Below are 20,523 nucleotides of genomic sequence, written 5' to 3'. Positions count from 1 at the left end.
ACTGAAGGTAGACCCTGGACACCCAGCAACTGAGTCCCGACTACCGGCAACCTGACCAAGGGAAACACAGACTCTTTTCATTCACCTCTGTTCCTGTTCCTCAGTTGCTTATCCAGCCAGCCAGTGACAGAGCAGAGAAAGCAGAGAACAAAGACAGCAGTCAGAAGCAGGGCAGCTGTTGATAAGGACCATGCCTGAATGGTGATCTATAATGGGAACACATCACAGCCTGACTTCACTGTTACTAAAGCCTTGTGTGAGAAGCTTGAGGGTAATGAGTAAGAGATCAAGCAAAGAAAGGACTTTCCCTCACTAAATTTATCTATTTTTTTTTTTTTCGGAGAACTGTAAGAGGATGGGGAAAGCATAGATGTATTCTCAAATCAAAGGTAAAAATTGGTCCTGAAACTTCCAATTAGAGAAAAAAATCAGAAGTTCTGGCAGTCTCTCCCATGGATATTTGAGTGATTATGTTTGATACCACAGAACTGAGAGTGGTAGAGACCATGTGAGAGAAAGGGACTTAGCTGGACAAGTAGCAGCCAGTAGGAATTCATTTAATTTCACCTCTTTTTGTTTCTTAATTCCAAGATCCTCCTTCATCCCAGATAGACAAAGACAAGGGCTCTATCTTACATGTGTTCTCCACCCTTAGCTGCCAAAGAAAGTCCTTTGCCTAAGGGCATAGGAGATACAGATCCTCAGGTCACACATGTCTGAAGCAGCTTCACTCAGCACATCCATTGACCTGCCCAAAGTCCTGCCAATAGCTAACACAGCTGAGCAGACACACCCTTCCCCAAGAAGAATGTTCTATGCCAGGCTGGAAATGACAAGTTCTGTGTCTCACCTGGTGACTGTGACTGGGGCAGAGAGCTACCACCAGGTCACTCACCCCACCATGGCAAAGCAAAAGAGGTAAAGAAACCAACATCTGCGGTGAGCCTGCAAATATGTGCCAGGGAAAGGGGTGAGAGCTTCACATGTGTTCTGGGATTTCAACTTCACGGCATTCCTGCAAAGAAAATACAGTTACTGCCTTTGCAAATGAGCAAAGCAAGACTCAGAAACAACTTGCCCAGCTGCAGGTAAATTGCAAAGCAAGATTCAAATCCATAGATGATTAAACCTGCAAAACCAGTGATCCTTTTACATGTAGATGTTGTGGGCAGTGACACTACCCGGGCAGTAAGCCACACACTCTCACAAGCAGGTTCTACCCACGTAGGCACTATCTTGCTACCACAGAGTGCCCCACCTCTCCCAACACCTACAACAGTAGGTAGAAGACAAGAGTATTCCAGGTTTTCAGCTTGAGCTTCTAGAAAATTCTTTTCTATCCCCAGCGTTCACTAGCTGAGCAGCAAGCCCTGTGGGCTCCTTGAGAAACAGGAGGACCAACAGAAATCCTGCTTGGACTAGCAAATATCTGCTGAGCTACTCAATATTGACAAGCTCTGTGCTGGGTACTGAGAATGTGAATTTAAATAAGGCACAGTTTCTGATCTAAATAATCTTAAAGTTTAATGCACAAAACAAATCAATTATTAGACCATTATAACAGAGGTGATCAGTACCATGTCCCAACATGTTCAGGGAGCCCAGAGGATATTTCCCTCAGGTGGAGGTGTGGAGTGGAGAAGGAAGATAGGCTATTCCAGGAAGAAGGAGAAACAGGGGCACATGGGAGACTATAACACATCTTTGAACCTGCAAGTATTTTCTGTGGCCAAAGTAGAAAGTACTAGTGGGAAAGTGGCTGAAAGTAAGACTGGAGGAGGCAACAGATCACAAGGCCAAGGGGACCACACAGGAGAGACCTGGAGGCAGAATGGCCATCACCTGCAGACAGGTTTGCTCCTGCACACCCTCAAGCTGTTATTTGTCCTCTCTCTCCTGGGAAAGCCCCAACACAAAGTCTGACAAGCCCTGCTCAAGTGTCAGGACTCAGGTCAGAGTTCCCTGCTCTGAGTTTCTCAAACAAAAGCAACCGTTTTCTCCATGTTCTTGGAATACTCTGGATCTGCCTCTTTTCTAGGATCTGACACTCCTTTGTAACTGTTTTTGTCTGTTTCCCTGAAAAAAACTGAAGTCGGGAGCCATATCTTATTCACCTTTATGTCTCCCAAATAGTATCTGGCCTGCAATAGGTAGTTAGCTCATGTTTGCTGATTTAACAACCTAACCTGTGACCTTACCAGCCTGTCACATCTCTCTGAGGAAGTGACTAACACCAAACCACCTTTATAACAGACAAGGCTTCTCATGGGCAGACAGTGGGAGATCTGGGTAGGGCAGCCAGGACTGCACCTGCCTACTGCAGTCACCTTCTGCCCCCGTGAAGCCATGCTGTGGACCTGTCTGCTCTTCGGTCTCTCCATCCTCTGTACAGGTAAGGACAGGCTGCTAGGCATTTTGCTCCTAGGGAAATGTGTCCCTGGAGAAATTGGTGGGGGTGAGAGGGGACTGCAAAGTTGAATTCTTGCTGAGCATGGCTCTGACTCTCCATCCTCTTGCGGCAGAGGGAATTCTGCACAGCCTTTCTGAATTTAGGCTTTTCATTTCAGGAATCTGTTTGGATATAACTTTGGAACCAGACGCCAAAACTCTGACTGTTCTAGTTGGGAAACCTGTCACTTTCTACTGCAGAGTAACAGGAGGGGACTTGAAGAATTACCAAATGAGCTGGTATAAGAAGAATGAAGATAATTCCCTGATTCTAGTATACAAACTAAACAATTCTACAGACAACTTAAGAAATAATTTAAAAGGGAAAATTGATACTTTAAAAAGTCGATTTGTACTTGATATTCAAAAAACAGCAATAGAAGATGCCGGAACTTACTACTGTGGGTCAGATATCCACAGTGCTACAATCCTGTTCCTCATCACTTCAAGAACTCCTCGGGTCAAATCAAGGCAGTGCATCCAATTAGAGATCATCTCAGGCTAAAAAGTGTACCACAACTCAGACAAGACCTGCTGTGACCGCAACAGTAACCTCTGATAAGAGAGGCCGCAGGCGAGTTGGGGCAGTTTCTTATCAGTTGAAGAGAGCAGAGAGGCCAGCAGGGTTGCTGGGGGAGAAGTAGGGCCCCCACATCTGTCTCTCACAGAATCCTGGTTGAAAATAGCAGCCTTCAATACTGAGAAGGCCCTCTCTTGGTGGAGGCAGGCTGAGATGAACAGAATTTCTTCTATCATGAGCATTGTAGCTCATCGCAATCATTATTGTGAAAGCATTGATGTGCATAAACTAGAAAAAGCAATGATGGTTTTCTATTAGCATTCTAATCAAAATTTCCAAAGCCATTAGAGATAGCTTTAACCCTTACTCAGTGAAGAAGAATGAGTGGAGTCATTTTCTGAAATGCTCTCATGACTCTTGCAGGTATTGGATGTTTTCTATCTTGTCGTAGCAGTAGAGGACTTCCACAGACCCACAGGGATGGGCCAAGAGTGGCCAGGCACAGGCTTCCCTCATACTTGTTGCTGAGAGATCCTGGCGGTGACTCTTGGCAATGAGGCATTTCTGAGTTGACCATGAATCGACTGAATAAAAAAAAAGAAGAATTCCTATCATAAGGGTCTGAAACTATGGAGCCAAGGCCTGCAGGAACCCTCTTAGCAGACAAGTATTTTTAAACTTGTATTTTAAAAATACAAAATACAAAAATATTTTTGTATTAAAATATACAAAAATACAAAAAAATACAAAAAAATACAAAAATACAAAATACAAAATACAAAAAAAAAAACAACAACAACATTAAAGGAGAGCATTCATCCTATTCATCCTACTAACTCTAGTGGCCAACTCTGTCTTTGTACTCAAATATCATTCTGAAAACTTCTCCCCACATAAAGTTAAAGCAGTAGGATGCACAATAGATATAAGTGTAAAAACTTCAACTAAAAATCCACTCTCTTGAAGCCTTCTACTCAATATTCCTTCTCATGTACTATTTTCTTTATCACACATTTATTTATAGGACACTTATTGTATTCATGGTACACAGTAGTATGATGGGCTGACAGATATGGCTCCATGAGAATGTTATAGGCCAGACAGACTCCATTTTGCTCTGAGACTCCATGTTATGTAGGAAATAAGCTTCTCCCATGGGAACACCCCACCTCTGTACCCATCAACAATTGCTTAGCTTCCCCCATAGTAACACCCCGCCTCTGTCTCCATCATGAGTTACTTAGCGTGACATGTTTAGCAATACAAATGACAATTCTTACGTAATGCAAAATTTCTCTCTTTTGATTCCTATTGCTCCTAAACAATGTACCATGTGAAAGGTGATTGTGTGGATGTTAGCAATCATTCTTTAGTTTGTAACTGGGTAAGGGTCATTTTGACCCACTTCCCCCTCTGTTGATGATCTCATGATGTTACTTTGTAATTTTGAATCATAGCAACAGACACTTATGATTAATATGATTTTTGGTATAAGAATCCCTACAGCCTTATGGTCAGGGTTGTTCTCCCAAGAGCCATTTTTTGCGGCATTGTGTGAGACAGTCAGTCAGCTGGCTTAATAAAGACTCTCAAATTTGGACTTCTCAATGGTGATCTGTCTGTTCTTAAGTTGTGCCCCATAATAAGTAGGTAATGAGAATAGAACTTTTTCTATTCTCATCTATATGTTTATAATTTATCATTAAAAGATAGAAAATTAGAAATTACAATTAAAATCACAAATAAATACAAAAATAGAAGACAGCATGTGCAATGTAACAGTGAGTGTCACCGACTTTATGGTGCAGTGCTCTAGGAGATCATGAATCACTATGAGAAAAGTGTCTTAGCACAGTTGGGGCTTGATACAGGCATGACTGGGTAAGTGGGAAAGAGGAGGAAGGGTACCTCAGGGTAGAGGCACCAGTTACCTGTTGTTACAATTGCCCTGCAAACACAGAGGTTCAAAAAAAATTCATGATCTCGTAGTTTCTGTAGGTCAAGAAATTGGCTTAGCTGGCTCACCAAGCTGCAATCAAGGTGCAGTTATCTCAGGGCTCAGCCGGAAGAGGATCCATTTCACTCTTGAGTCTTCCAGTGGGCATTCCCATAAAGCAGCTTGCGTCCCTAAAGCAAGGGCTTTGGGTGCAAAGTGACGGTGACATCCCATCACTTCTGATGCATTCTGTTTTGGTAAAAAGTGTTCACCCACACTGAACAGTGTGAAAGCATGAATATCAGGAGGTGGGGATCTTTGGGGGCCCTGTGCAGGCTGCCTACCAAAGGGGACTAGTGTAGTGGAGCATGAAAAGAGGTTTGGAAACTCGGTCATAAACAACTGACTACAAGGCTAAAGAAATTTAACTTTATTAATTTATTTTATTTTATAGTATTTATCAAGCTTTATTGCACATACAAAATACCTGGAGAGATTGTTTTGAACATATATTTTTAGACCTAGATTGCAAAGATTCTGTCTTTGGCAGATGCAGGAATATGCATTAACAACAGGTACCCAGGGCTATTCTGTTGCAGGTGGTCCAAGGACATGCTTTAAGAAATTCTGCTGTAAGCAAAAAAGGAAATGTTGGGGTTTTCATTTTGTTTTTGTTTGTTTGGTTTTGTTGTTGTGCTTTTGGTACGCTCCCTGGCCAAACCCAGGGCCTCACACATGCCAGGCAAAGCCCTACCACTGAGCTACACTCTCAGTCCTGGGTTATTTTAATAGAATGGAGATATGCCTGATTTCTCCTGTTCTGGCTTCAGAGAAATGCACATTAGATATGGCCTAATCATCTCTAGAACATTGATTCTCACAATTCTATCTGCATTTTCAAATCACTTGGGGGAAATTCTTTGAAAACCCTAGTGTCTGGGATGCATTCCCAGAGATTTTTATTGAATTGGTGGGCTTGAATCTCTGATTTCCCAGGCAGTCCAACTCCCTTCCCTCCTGATGGGGTTAAAAACCCAGGTCTAAGACCTTGCTATTCCAAGAGTAACCCAGACCAACAACATCAACATCACCGAGAAGTTTTTCCAAATGAAGAATTGTGTGCTTCACTCTAGATCTACACTCAGAATCTTCATTTTAACAAGATCCCCTGGCAAGTTTTACACATGTTAAGGTTTGGGAAGTATTGGTTTAGGGAACCCATTGTCTTAGTCCATTTCATGCTATAACAAAATAACACTGGGTAATTTGTAAAGAAGGTGAATCTGTTTCTCACAGTTCTAGAGTCTGGGAAGTCTAAGATCAAGGGGCCATTTCTGGCCATGGCCCTCATACTATTTCATCCCATGACAGAAAGAAGAAGGGTAAGAGCATCAGGGAATGGAGCCAAACTCATCCTTTAATCTGACACTTCCTCTGGTGACAACTAATCCATTCCTGTGATAATGGCATTAGTCCATTCATGACCATTCTGTCCTCATGAACTAAACCCCTCTTAACGGTCACACTTCTTAACATTCTCAACACTGTTACACGGGACTAAGTTTCTAACACATGAACTCTGAGGGACACATTCAAACCATAACATGCATCATTACTGAAAATTTCTATGGAGATAGAAAAACATAAATCAGTTTTTCACAAATGCTATTAAAGAATTCTATTTGTAAAATCCTCTTAAAGGGATTCTGATGTGCAACCAGGTATAGGACTCACTGGTAAGCAATTGGTCATCCCCCTATCAGGTGACACTTTATTTGTATTACTAATATAATATTCTTATTAGGGTGATACTGTGTCCTTATAGACTCATTGGAAGAAGGTATTACATAAATTCTAGGTATGACAGTTTCCCATTCATCCATAAGCAGATTAGGAAATGAATTAATATTTATTGAATCTACGTGCTTTTTACCACACCATCATGGATCATCCACTGAAACCCAGGTTTTTGTCACTCCCTCAAGATCAAGCCAAAAACAGAACATACATATTTAGTGTTTGATTAAGGCTGATTGGAAAGAAGAGGTATAGGAGACTAGAGTGCGTGTCTCTAGCCATCCATTCCTCCTGTAGGATGGATGAGGACGTGAACTTGCTCGTATTGGGGTGAGGCAGCTCAGAACCTGAGATGGGCGTGGGGTGGGCATGGAAGACAGAGTGTGGAGGCATGGAAGAGGGAATCCTGGGAGAAAAAAGTCAGGCTATACACTGTGATCTGAAGAGTATGAAAACAATGAGAAGAAGGAGGTGGAGGAGGAGAGAAGTCAGACAAGAATTAAAGGTGATATATCTGAAGAAATTCAAGTAATTCCTGAGTTTATTGATGGGTAGTTAGGGAAGGCTTTTATATAATTTATGTAATATTAGGTATTATAGTATAGACGTGGACCAAGTAGTTCTGCAGAAATTCCAAGCCCAATTGCATGATATGACCATCAGCTATTACTTTCATATCGCCTGTGTTCTTCCCCACGCCACAGTAACAGCAATTGAGAGTTGGCTCCAAGTTCATGTCATTGTCACCACCATTGTCCTGCTTTCTGTGATTTTTATCCATATGAAAAGGGCTCAGTTGAAAGAGTTCAGAGTATTGAAGAGAAATCCTAGAGACTGTCTACCCACTGTCCACAAGAGGTCTGAGTTCAGTTATCAGTGAATGGTCAGAACCACTTCCACCTGGCTCCCACGCAGAGTCCACAGGACATCTCCTGTGTCACTTAGAGCAGAAGATTCCCATCTGATTTCCCAAAAGGCAGGAAGAGGAAGGCATCCTGTGTCCAGGAACAGTGCCATTTACTGACTGCATTTACAAACAGGACACCAACATTGTAGAACCATGGTTATGACTGAGAAGCAAGAGGACAGAAGGATTTCTGAAACCATGGGAGTCTGCCTCTTCCCATGCATCAGAGGAGGACATGGACAGTGGACAGAAAGGAGAATTCCATCACTCAACACACTGTATATTCTGAAAGTATCACAGTCTTAAAGAAGGTTCTCATTATAGCATCTTGTAAGTACCCAGGGAGTATATAGTTAGGGTCCAAAGAAGGAAATGGACCCAAGGGAATCCAAGCTGTGACCTTCACTCTGAACAATTAAGATTTTAAACAGAAAATTAAAATCATTGAATTTGAAAGCCAGAAGGGAACTTAAAGGTCAAGCAGGAATCCCTCCATTCAATTTACATGTTCATTAAATGTTGATTGAATAAATGTTCATCCATTCTCCATTCAAATATGTTCAATGATGGTTCTTATTTTAAAAAACTATCTTCTCTACCAAATTGAGATCTGCCTCCCTATAACTTTATATCTTTATATTTGTTATGCCTTCTGGAGCAACACAGGGTAAGTTTCACCTTCACATACTCAAATATTTGAAGATAAAAATCATGTCCAACAATTCCTCATGACAGTCCAATAAATTTCAAGCTCCTTAAGAATCCCAAGTTCAATATATTTTCCTGTACCCCATCGTTCTTAGCAGAATGACTAACAAAAAAGTGAGTAGTCAATAAATATGTGTTGAATACGTGAATTAATATCTGCCATCCACTTGACTGTTCAACATTTCTATCTAGATATCTCAAAGATGCTTCAAGTCAACTCCCAGATGTAAATCAACCTTCCTGGAAAATATGGTCCTTTTCTAATGCTCCTCATCTTAGTGAATAACACCTTCCATTCAAATCCATCCTGTGCTCTCTGTTCTCCACTGACGACACCTTCATCCATACTACCATTTTCTCTTTTCAATAATCTCTGTGACCTTTTGAATAAGCTATACAGTCTCTGGTGTCTTCCAATATGTCCTCCCCACATCAGCCAGAATCGCCTCCTCAATGCAAATATGATTGCATCATGTCCCTGAGTAAAAATTCATCAGCATTTCCCATTCCTTATAGAAAAAAAAAATCTACATCCTTAAAAGACCTCTGACGCTGACCCACTTCCGCCAAACACCTTGTGCTCTTTCTGCCTTCATCTTTCCATGCTCCTGTCCAATGTGCCTTCTTACAGTTGCTTGAATGTACCAGATGCCTTCCAACCTCAGGGCTTTGCACATATTATTCCTTCTCTATGAAACATTTCTGCCATCTCCTTTCACTTGTTTAACTCCTACTTATTTTTTTGGACCAAAATCCACACAGATTTCTCAGGGGCTTTGGATCTCCCAACAAGTCAGGTTGTTTCTTCTTAAATACTTTCATATGTCAGCTTATAACCTTTCATTAATTTGATTGGGCCTATTTTTTCACTAGTTTGTAGACTCTGGAAGAACCAGGATCAAATCTGATTTTATATACATTGAACATGAAAATTACATAAATGTACTTATATAAAAAAATAGCTAAATCTCCCAAATTCTGGGAGTTTATCATGGTAGATTCTGGGTGGCATGTGGCCCTAAGTCTTTCCATATTCTTACTTTTGAAGGGTTTTAAAGACCTCAAATTTACCCCAATCTGGAGTCTAAGAGTTTCCAGAGGACACTGATAATCTACCCATTCTGTTTGGTATACTCAAGAGCCCATTTTGGGGTACACAGGACCACAGCAGGTCTGAGCCAGGTCACATGCAGGGCCCTGAACAGGTAAGCAAAACCTGAGCAGAGAGTACAGCAGGCTTTGAGGAAATTCAAGGGGCCCTATATGATTATTATCTTCCCAGTGACTCCTAACTGAGCGTGATGGGCCCTGTTGGTGTTTTTGGTTTTATGTGGTTATTTTTGGTAGCTATATTATTAAAATACACAAGCCTACAATTACAGGGACGCTTATCCTCATCCCTCAAATATGCACCGAACACTACAACGCTCCTGGTGCTACGCCTTGTGCTGAGCTTCAAACCAGCCAAAGCTCCATTCCTGTCCTCAAGACGTTCTTCCTACTGGTAAAAACAGACATGAAAATGGAGCCTTTGTAACCGAGGAAGGAGCAAACAGCTGCAAGAACATAAAGACGGCTGTGATGGCCCAGAGCTGGGAAGGCTTCTCAGAGGTGACATGCGCTCATATCAGAACACACTTACTCCCCCAGGTGTGGTGTGCTTGGGGTCCCTTCAAATGACTCAGGAGAGAAGATGAGCATCCACAACAGTGAAATAGTCACACACACACACACACACACACACACACACACACACACACACTCACAGAACTATGACGTTTACAGTTAAAGTAAATAACTGGCAATAAACAAACTGAAATTTGATGGAAAAAAATACTGAACCCAGCACTAGATACAATCAGTTTCTTTTTTCAGGGAAGTAAATGTGTGTCAGAGCTTTCACAGGGACTCCTTAACCAAAGGACACATCTAATTCCCTGTTGAGGCAAGCTTAGAAATCTCCAAAAATACTACCATGTTCTGCCCGTGAAAGAGACCAGCTAAAGTGGTAGTCATCTGGGTTGAGAAGATAAAGAACTAAGCAAAGCAACGAGGAAGGGGAGAGGGAAAGAATATAATTTCCCCCAATCGTGATCACTCCCTTGAAGTTTCTGTTCTTATTAAAGAGCCATCCCAAATCTCTGGGATCTCCCAGAACTTGATGCTGCTGGGGCACAGACCTCCTCCCATCATCCTGCTAATGGGGACTCTGAGGAAACCTGGAGAGACTATTAAGAAAGCTAGGTGCTCTGCGGGGAGGCAGATAATGCCATTGGAACTGACCGTGAACTTCCATGTTGGTGTGCTCTTTCATTTGTGTTGTGAGAAATATTGAGATTTATTCTCAGATATGCAGGTACCTTATAGCCTACACTAGATCTATAAATCTTTATCTGAGCTAGATTGAGTTGTTTCCATTCATGGAGTTGTTTTTATACAGAGAAAATCTTCTCCTGTGAAGTGTAAAGAATGTTCGGCTATAAATGGAGCCATTCCGATTCCACTTTCTGTTTCTCTTCTGGAGTTGTCTCTTCTCAGAGCTCCAGAAGGAAACAGTGGTCCTATTCATGTCAGCTGTCCATATTTTCTTCTTTGTGTCAGTCAGCTCTGCTGTGGTAACAAAGTATGCCCAATGGTGTTCAGCAATGAATATTTACTTTTTGTTCCCACTTCTGTCACAAGTTGGTGGCTCAAGTTTGCCACTAAGCAAATTTTGTCTTTCCATTTTAGAGCCCAGGATGACAGATTAGTCACAATTGGGACACACAGTTCTTGTGGCAGAAGAAAAAGAACAAGAGAGCTGCTAGCTGAAGCTCAAGAAGTTTCTTAAGACTTCTGCTCTGACATGGTAAACATCATGTGCTCTCATACTCATTGGCCACAGCCCTTCCACAGCAAAGTCCCAAATCAACTGAGCAGGGACTTGTACCCCTCCTGCAAAAGCCACCACAAGACCCACAGCAACATACTCCTCTTACATTGGAGGAGGGATCAAATACTTCAGAATTATCATTATAACCTACCAGATGAGAAACTTGCCTCCAACATGGGAAGTTTCTCCTTACGTCAACTAAAAAGGAATTTGGTGTGATTTTTTTTTTTTTTCTTCTTGGGATGGTTGGAAAGCTTTAGGGCAACATTTGAAAAATCATTCTTCAGAACAGCCCTGCCCCTCAAGATGAGAACAGTTGCAGCACAATTAAAAAGAATTCCGTGGTCAGATAATTTCAGTGAGTGCTGCACATTAAGTGTCCCTTAATAGTCATGATTCTTTTTAGCATATTAAACACTGAGAACCCATGCTTTGTAAAGATACCTGTTTAACCCAGGACTGGGATGGTAGAATTCTTTTTGTAATGTCTCATGAGATTCTAGTAGCAAACACTAGAATCCTAAAGGATTATGGGAGAATCCGTCAGATGAATTCTTGCTGTTTCCTCGTCTCTGTGCACCTAGATTGAAGGAGACCTACTGATGTTGAGAAGAGATATGACTGAGGCCAGCGGGTCTGTCTAGGCCTCCAAAAGAAGGGTGCATGTTTTGCTAAGACCCAACTCATGTCCAAAAATGCTATTCAGATATCACTCTTTGCCTACTGAATTAAGTGTAAACACCTCAGCATGGCCTCGATTCCTTCCTTTCTTTGTGTAACAAATAGATCTTAAATTCCTACTCTGTGCCAGGCACTGAGTATATAGAGTGGGCAAAATAGACATGGACTCTGCGGTCATGCACTGATCAGTTTGAAATAAGAGGAAACAGACGTGAGACAGACACATGAGTGATAGCCAGCGATGGACAACCTCCTGGCAGGGTGCTGCACCGCTGGCCACCCATTCCTTCCACATTTAGCCTCTGGGCTGCCATGCTCTGCTGATTTTTCTCTCCATCATTGGCTTCTCCTCAGTTCCCCTCGGCTGGCTCCTCCTTCTCAATGGAGCTTCTAAATACCAAGCACCCTTGCCTGGGTCTCTCTCTTCTTCCCTCTCTCTCCCTAAGTGAGCTCATTCATCCTCGCAGCATTAAATTTCACATATACGCTCACAACTCAGGAATTTATAACTCCAATGCAAAACTCCTCTGAGGATATAATCTCCCCTCTACTAAACTACCATTGCACCTGCCTCTCCTGAGTTATTTCATGTGTTCTCCCATTCACAGCAACTATTTGGTTACTTCCTTCATCCTCCTCCTAATTTATAAAGCCCTGGAGGGCAGGGCTCCTTGGTCTGTTTCATCTCCAGTCCCCACAGTGCATTGCATAGTAAGTGTTTAATATATGATTATTGAATTTAATGTTTGAACTGAATTTCTGCTTTAGGGATCCCTGAGACACAGATGTAATGAAAGGGAATATTTTATTTAAAGAAATAATGCCTCATCCTCCTGTATTTCCAAATGAACAACCTCGAGTGAGAGAACACAGCTACACACACTGGCATGAGGTGAATGCCTAAATTTAAAAATGCTAAATTGAGCCAGTATCATCCCTTGTGGTCATGGGAGCTGCCATGAGGGTTTTATAAATTGCCTACGTTCCTGTGCCCCATCTGGCAATGCTGGTTGTTACAGCCACGGATGGCATGCTCCTCACAGCATCGAATGTGGTCGAACCTACTCCCTACTCTAAAATGGAAAGCCCCAAAGAAGTCAAGGGGCTTTCCTAAAACTCTCCCACTCAATCAGGGTAGCAGTCAACCACATGATGCCGACCCCTCGATTTCGATTTGGAGCCAAGGAGGAGGTCAGAAGAGGAGGACTCCTCGGATTTTGGAAAGATGTTTCACCAGCAGTTCTAACAATAGCATGTGACAACTGCACTCTGGTCCAACCTCTGAATTTTGATCCTGTTTTTGTTTTTGTTTTTTCCCAAGGCACTCCCGAGCCCTTTTCTACCAGTCAAAAGCATGTGTGTAGGTTTCATACACCCTTGAAGGAGAACTGGCGGAGCCTCTGGATTGTCCAGAGAAGAGCTGGGAGCCCCTCTGTACTCCATCTGTCTGAGTGAGCCAGGGTCCCTGATTACCATACAGGCAGGCCCTGATTGTCACAGGGACACCAGCCCCTGGCACAGGTCCCTTGTGTGTGTACACAGAGACTGCTTTTTCTCCTCTTGTTTGCCCTAAAAAGAGTTTATCCTTAACCTCCACATACATGCAGCTTGGGGTTTAACCTATCAAAACAAGAGAGAAATTTCTGGATCGCATCTCTTACATAAAAATAAGTGTTTCTCAGCTGTCATGGTATTTTAAATGATATTTTCTTTTTCTGCTAGATTCCCTTCCCTTATCACACTTCCCTGGATAAATACAGAGTTTGTGCTATAAAATTTATTAACAAGGAGTCCTCTGGGCAGACGGCGGCATTGGGAATTTTCTGCTCAGCATTTGGTATGCTGTCCAGCTGAGGCCCCAACCACACCGAGTCAACACAAGCACAGCCAATTTGCTAATAAAGGCAACAGTTATTCTAACAGGCTGAAGCTGTGACTCTCAGCTCAACCTCTGGGTCACCCACCTAGGACTTGAGCTGGCACTTTGAAAATAAGATATTCCAGCACAGAGAGATCATTGTCTACTGAGTCTTCCAAAAATCCTCCTTGCCTGGCTCTTGCAGCCCATCTCCTTGGCACACACCGCTCCCTATGCATCTTTTGTTACCCTGCATCCTTGGATTTACACAGCAGCCTGCACACGGCTGTCGGGTTAGATTGATGCCATGTGCTTTATCAGGTACCGTGACACAATGTTGTTTCAGTTTGATGGATACTGAGGGTGTCCCCATGCAAGGGCAGCCTTGCAGCATTTTCTTCGCCCTCCTTCGGTAACTTCCTAGGTTCCCACAGTCACTGCTCAGTGGTGCACGTGCCTCACCTCTCCGACTCCTTTGCAATTAAAGCCCTGCCAGAAGGATAGCTCGTATTCCCATTCAATAATCTTCTCATTCACTCAAACTAAGCATTCATTACGCAGCTCAGTGTTAAGAGCCCTTTAACTTGTCATAGGCATGATGTATACAACCGCCCTTACATTCCAAACGAGGCTTAACGCAGCAGTACAACGGTGATTATAAAACAGCCACTCTGGCATCTCTAACCATGTTGCATATTAAAAGTAAACTGTACGTACCCAGTCCTTGCCCCTGTACCTGTTCCCATGTACCACCAAAAGTCACTACAAATCCCACAAAACCAACCATTTGAGGTGCACAAGTTGTGGCCCTGGGGCAGCAGCAAAGGTGGAGTTGGCCAGGTTCCTGGGACAGGACAGGGAACTGGGTTTTAGGCCCAAGACTCCACTTGAATAGTAACTTGTCCACTCCATTGCTTTAGGAACTCTCTTCTTCTAGGCCCCAAAGCTCCCCTCGGGCCACTCTTTTTATCTACTGATGTGCCTTCCCAAAAGTACCCTGCAGGATTCCACGTTTTTCTCCCCTTGTTTCTTCCATCAGCTCTGCCTCCATTGTACCATTTTTTTCAGCCTCATTCCTTTTTCTTCCAATAAAAACCAAGTGAAAAATAGAGAGTATGTTAACTCAGAGCCCAAGAATGGAGGCCCTGTGGAACTGTGAGCCATGCAGCTATTTCTCAGTGGCTATGGGACCACTGGCAAAGTGCCAGAGCCACCAAACCTCCGTCCCAAGGAAAAGAAGCCACCTCCTCTCTGGTCTCTGGCATCAGAGACCCAACCTGACCAGAGGGCCACCTTCCACCCCGTCACCTGAGGGGGAGCACAGGTTTTCACTCCCAGGAGTCTCTCTTCTCTCTTGGATTGAAGGACAAAATGTCTTCATTTGCTTCCCCTGGGAGATGAAGTAGGGAGTTTCTCTAAGGTTCTGGGAGAGCCCAGCTATGTAACCACCCTGTGCCCCAGGGGACACTGGCAGATTGGAGGGCATAAGATCAATATAAGATCTTAATCCCATAGTTACATAATTCCAACTACAGAATTTCAGCAGCTATAAGCACCAAAGTGTTGGTGCTGAAATTCCATAGTTGGAATTATGTAACTATGGAATTAAGATCTTATCCCAAGCAGCTGGGATTAGAGGCATGCACCACCATGCCCGGCTCCCATCAAGAATCTTGAGCAAAGTTCTTTTCTCTGTTTCAGAGGAGAGCAGGGAGAGCTTTTTCTTATATACAGCTAATACTACAAAGTGGGAGGGAATTCTATTCAACTCCTTTAAAACTAACTATCCATCTGCTCCCAATCCAGATTTTCCACCTTTTTCCTCTCTGGATATTGTTGGTCAGAAGTAATTAAAAAAAAAAAAAAAAAAAAAAAAAAAAAAAAAAAAAGCCAGGCATGGTGATGCACACCTGTAACCCCAGCAGCTCGGGAGGCTGAGTCAGGAGGATTACCAGTTCAAAGCCAGCCTCAGCGACAGTGAGGCACTAAGCAACTCTGTGAGACCCTGTCTCTAAATAAAATTCAAAATGGGGCTGGTGATATGGCTCAGTAGTCGAGTGCCCCTGAGTTCAATCCTTCGTACCCAAATTTTAAAAAAAGAAAAGAAAGAAATCACACTTTTTTGTTTTTGATTTTTTATAAATGGGCTTCTATCAACAAAGATACATGGCTATCTATTAGCAGCACAAAAGCCTCCGTTCTGCATCTTCATGTTCTGCCAGAGGACCACAGGCCCTGTGGCTTGTAGCAAGCAGGGCAAGATAAAGAGGACTTCCAGAGACAGCACAAACTTTCCAGTCTATGCACAGCTCTCTCTGGCAGAAGATCTTCACTGTAAAATCTGCAATTCCAGGACTGCAGAAAGTAATCCACCTCCCTCAAAAGCAAGTGGCCCCTTCAAGGAACTAGACACATTTTAACCCTTCATGATACATCTCCATGAATCACTACAGAGCCCCAGTAAACCTGGGACTTACAAAGCAAAAACAAAGGTTGGATAGAAGGAAGGAAGTGTTGGGGGAGGGAGATCACAAAGTTGAAATACAGCAGGAACCCATCGCTCAGTCTAGTGAGCTGCAGGCTGAATTCCAGCGCATGCGCGCGCGCACACACACACACACACACACACACACACACACACACACACCAGTGTTGTACTGTAGTGTCAGGAGTCACAGATAGTGAGCCTCTCAGAAGGGAGGACATAATTTGGATCTGGAAAGTCAGAGTAGGCTTAGGAAGAACCAAAAACACAGACTTGGCCTAATTCATTCAATACAAAAAGACCCAGGAGGCCAGGATGATAGAACCCAGGAAGTACTGACTAAGCTCCCAGTAAACACTCAGCACTGTAGCAGGAGCTCATGGGAGTAGGAAGATGGTTGGTGCTAAGCAGATCCTCATTGCCTCTGGTTTGTAAGAAGCCAGGAGTGAGGAGTCACCAAGCAGGAGAGCTCCTGGGAGTCCATGTTGTCATGGAAAAAAGGACAAGAAGCAGAAACCAATAGCTCCTGATCCTACAGCAGCCCTCATGGACACAAAGTGGCACCTTTGCCCTGTGCCCTGAAGACAATACTGGAATAAACCTATACTACCCCACATTCTTTTTTTTTTTTTTTTAACACAGTGGCTAACGGTTAACCTAAGAATTATATAGGGAGTTTTTAAAAACCTCAGTGCCCAGAATACACCCCACACTGATTAAATTAGACCCTCTAGGGATTGCATCTGGGTCTCTGAAATTCTTTAAACTCCCCAACATGAACCAAGGTCGAGAGCCACTGCAGGGAGGTAATAGTCCTAATTACCTTGCCATCTTTTCTCTGCCTCCACATTCCTCTTATCTAAGTTGTTCTATTTCCTTTTTATTTGTAGTTTATTCTACTTTGTCCTTTCAGCAGATAATTCTATAATACTCCATTAAACCTTTTTATATGCTTTAACTTTGCTTTTTCTCATTTAACTCTCATTGCCTGTTCCACTTATTCCATCTTCCCATTATGTTTGTTTGATTTCTTTAGTCCACATCAACATGTACAGGGCACTTGACATGGGCAGAGTACTTTGGTAGGCACTTAACTGCTACTAAAAATTAAGCTTGATGCAATAATATTTTCTGTTAAATTCTATTCTATAGTTACGGGCTCCTGTCCCATGGAAGATTGGCATTTTGGCAAAGTACGCTCCCTTCTAAGGAAGCAGCAGTCTTGATGTATAAATAAAAGATCCAAAATAAATATGTTGCAACAAAAAATAAAAGACACATCCATGAATAGAAGGGAAAGAAGCATTAACAGCAATCTGAAGCTAAACATCAGCATCTCCCCTGACGAACTCTAAACCTCACTCTAAGAGGGAGATGCTACCATTTGCAGTCAAAAGAGAAAGGACCAGACTGTCTGTAGAACTCAGGAGGTGGTTCTCTGGGGACACAATATCTGCTACTGTAGGCTCATTTCTTCGTTGTTGGCAGGCAAGCCTAAGAACGCACGGGCCACTTGATGCCCAGGTTGAGAAGAGGAAGAAAGAGCAGAAGATGGTCCCAGAAGCAGCACCCTTCAGTCCTCAGGGGAGGTCATGCAGCAGATCTGCTCACCTGTTCTTCACTTGCCCTGGAGCACAGGTAAGAGCCACCATGTGGCCTCAGAACTGCAGTCCCTACAGCTCCCTGGGTCTGATGAGACCCTGAAAGCCCAAATCACTGTCTTCATTACAGATGCAGCCAGACCTCGAGAAACCCCACAGAAGCCAGCAGGTGCTTTCAGAATGATTGAGTGAATGAATAAATTACTCCATTGAAATTACTGCCTGGGAGAGTTTGTGAAAAGACTGAAAAGGAAGGTGGTTCTCTGGTCCCAACCTGGTGGGGTGATACTCTGATGTGGCTCCTCGATTTCTCCACCTTCCCTACACCTTGGTTGTTACTCAGGAATGAAGCCAGATACCTTGTTGGAGCAACAAGAGCTAGAGACATTTATTCCTTTTAGAGGAAACAAAATTTTGGCAGTGCCAAATTTTGCTGCTCACCTTTCTTGATAGGGATGAGAATTCAACTGGCCAATTCTCCCTGGAGAATGCTGGAGCCACTATGAAAACGGAGGGAACTTAATACGGTGCCACCCTGCCCACAGTACTGCTGCTCTGCCTGTGGGTCACAAACTGAAGGCTGTCCTCCCACCCTTCACACTGGTGAGCTGACCCCACACTGGCGAGGTCTGACTGTAGATCACAAGGTGTACCCACATGCATAATTTCCTGACTACCAACAACCACAAGGAACAGTGTCATCCCCACTTTATTGTTCAGGAAACTGAGGCCAAGAGGGAGAAGTTTCTTGCAAGTGATAGATTCAGATGCAAACCCAGATCTTCTGAGTCTAAATGCTGTTGTGTCCAGGACAGCACAGCTACTTATTGAGAACTAGAGTAGGTAATGAGGAAAGAGGACTCAGAAGAGACCCATCTTGTAGATAATACTCTGGTTAAGTCTTAGCAGAGCAGAGGTAGGGCCATTCAGCCACCTGCTTCTCAACAGTTGGCGCAAATTGTTAAGTGAGATAAGCCAGGCACAGAAAGACAGGCGCCACATGATCTCACCCATATGTGGGATCTAAAAGCAAGGATCTCACAGATCTTGGGGGTAGAATGATGGTTGCCAGAGACTGGGGAGAGCAGGGTGAGGGAAAGATAGGCAGAAGTTGGTATGGGTACTAAGATACGGCTAGATAGGATCAAGAAGTTCTATTGCACAATAGGGAAACTGTAGATAATTGTACTATGTATTCTCAGAAAGCTAGAAGAAATGAGTTCGTTTTCACCATGAAGAAATGATGACTGTTTTAGAAGATATTTATCAACCTGATTTAAACTTTGCACAGTGTATACAGGCATCAAAATATCACACAGTACCCCATCAATATGTATAATTTTATGTATCAGTTAAAATTAAATTTTAATTTAAAAAAGAATGGAAGGTAAATTTAAGCAACTTGCTTGAAGAACAGGTAAAGCAGCTCTCTGCTTGAGAACATGGCAGAGTAAAGGCTAAAATAGGGATTAGAAGACTTTCTGAGGTCCCTCCTGTCCTCAAATCTTTCATGTGTCCTTCTGTTCCCAATGAGGCCAATAAACACATCTTCCTCCATGACAGTCAGTTGATTTGCCTGGTCCTCCCAGCCAGCACCCTGGCCCTGAAAATGAAATATTAACCACATCAGCCTTGCAGCCATCTTTCTCTAACAGAAAAGCAAGACACACTTGCAAATTACAGTCAGCCCTTCTTATCTTCACTCCCCGCCCCATGTGGGAAGGATGCAGGGAATAGCAGTTCCTGTGCTAACAGAGCCTGATTTCAGAGCCACAGTCCAGAGACCTCGGTCCCCTCTGTGACTCTGATCTTGGAATGTCCTCCTTCCTGATCTTCTGCTCTCCTGTTGTGGACAGCGACAGGCTTTCAGGTCAGACATCCTGTGGATAGAAGTCATGTCACTTGAGTCAGCATTTTTGAGGATGAGTGACGGTTAAACAGATGCTTTAGAGTGTTAACACAGTAGATAAAAACAGACGACACAGCAAGTAAGTGGCCACATTTGTAAACTGTAAAATACTATATGCAATGGCAGCTTCACAATTTCTACAAATGAGGAGCTGGGGGATGGCAATCTGGTTGCAAGATACCTCCAGAACTTGCCTTGTGGCTGTATTTTCATAGCATATAAGATAGTATAAGTCACCAAGGAATAGGAGACTGTTGGAGATTAGGGGGAAGATGAATACTCCCCCCACAAAACTGCTCTTGCTTCTCCTACTAACTGTTCAAATCCAGGTATCATTGCTATTTTTTTAGCAAGGAGAAAACTAACACAGATAAGCAATGAAACAAGTGTTAGCAAATATAATTTCATTTATTTCTCACAGAAACCCTATGAGTTATCCCCCATTTTATAGACAGTAGAGAAAAATTTTCTCACAGAAGTCACAAGAAGAGAAAGTGGTCAGAGCTTGGGAAGTTGTGACCTAATCATGACCTTGACACAGAAACAATTACTGGGCAGGAAGGAACACAGGCTTTACAGAACTTATGGTGGAATTAGAGGGCACAGCCCTGACAGGACTTTCTGCCTCCCACCTGAGCACCCCAGGACAGGTGCCTTTTTGTCCAAGTTCCATCTTGGCACAGGCCCAGCTGCCTCTCCCTGCCTCGGGAGCACTTCCCCTAGCCACACTCACCCCAAGCTTCCCCAGTCACCTCCTTCCCTCTCCTGCACTGCCTTCCACCTCTGGCTTTGATTTATTGT

General features: G+C 43.1%; 1 protein-coding gene and 1 gene segment (V, D, J or C); both read left to right on the top strand.

The window, feature by feature from the left end:
• The window catches only part of LOC306654819 (T cell receptor alpha chain MC.7.G5-like), a 517,362-nt gene that overhangs the window by 371,894 nt on the left and 124,945 nt on the right, over window positions 1-20,523 (top strand).
• LOC306654810 (immunoglobulin lambda-1 light chain-like) overlaps window positions 2,251-20,523 on the top strand; it is a 63,286-nt gene continuing 45,013 nt past the window's right edge. Inside the window, exons 1-2 of the mRNA XM_079128702.1 lie at window positions 2,251-2,392; window positions 2,568-2,853. Coding sequence (XP_078984828.1) covers window positions 2,266-2,392; window positions 2,568-2,853 — 413 coding nt within the window. The 5' untranslated portion in view covers window positions 2,251-2,265. The remainder of the gene's footprint in view (window positions 2,393-2,567; window positions 2,854-20,523) is intronic.

The sequence above is a fragment of the Sciurus vulgaris genome (assembly GCF_902686455.1).
Source record: "Sciurus vulgaris genome assembly, chromosome: 2".
Lineage (NCBI taxonomy): Eukaryota > Metazoa > Chordata > Mammalia > Rodentia > Sciuridae > Sciurus > Sciurus vulgaris.
This window is presented reverse-complemented; position numbering and strand designations above follow the sequence as displayed.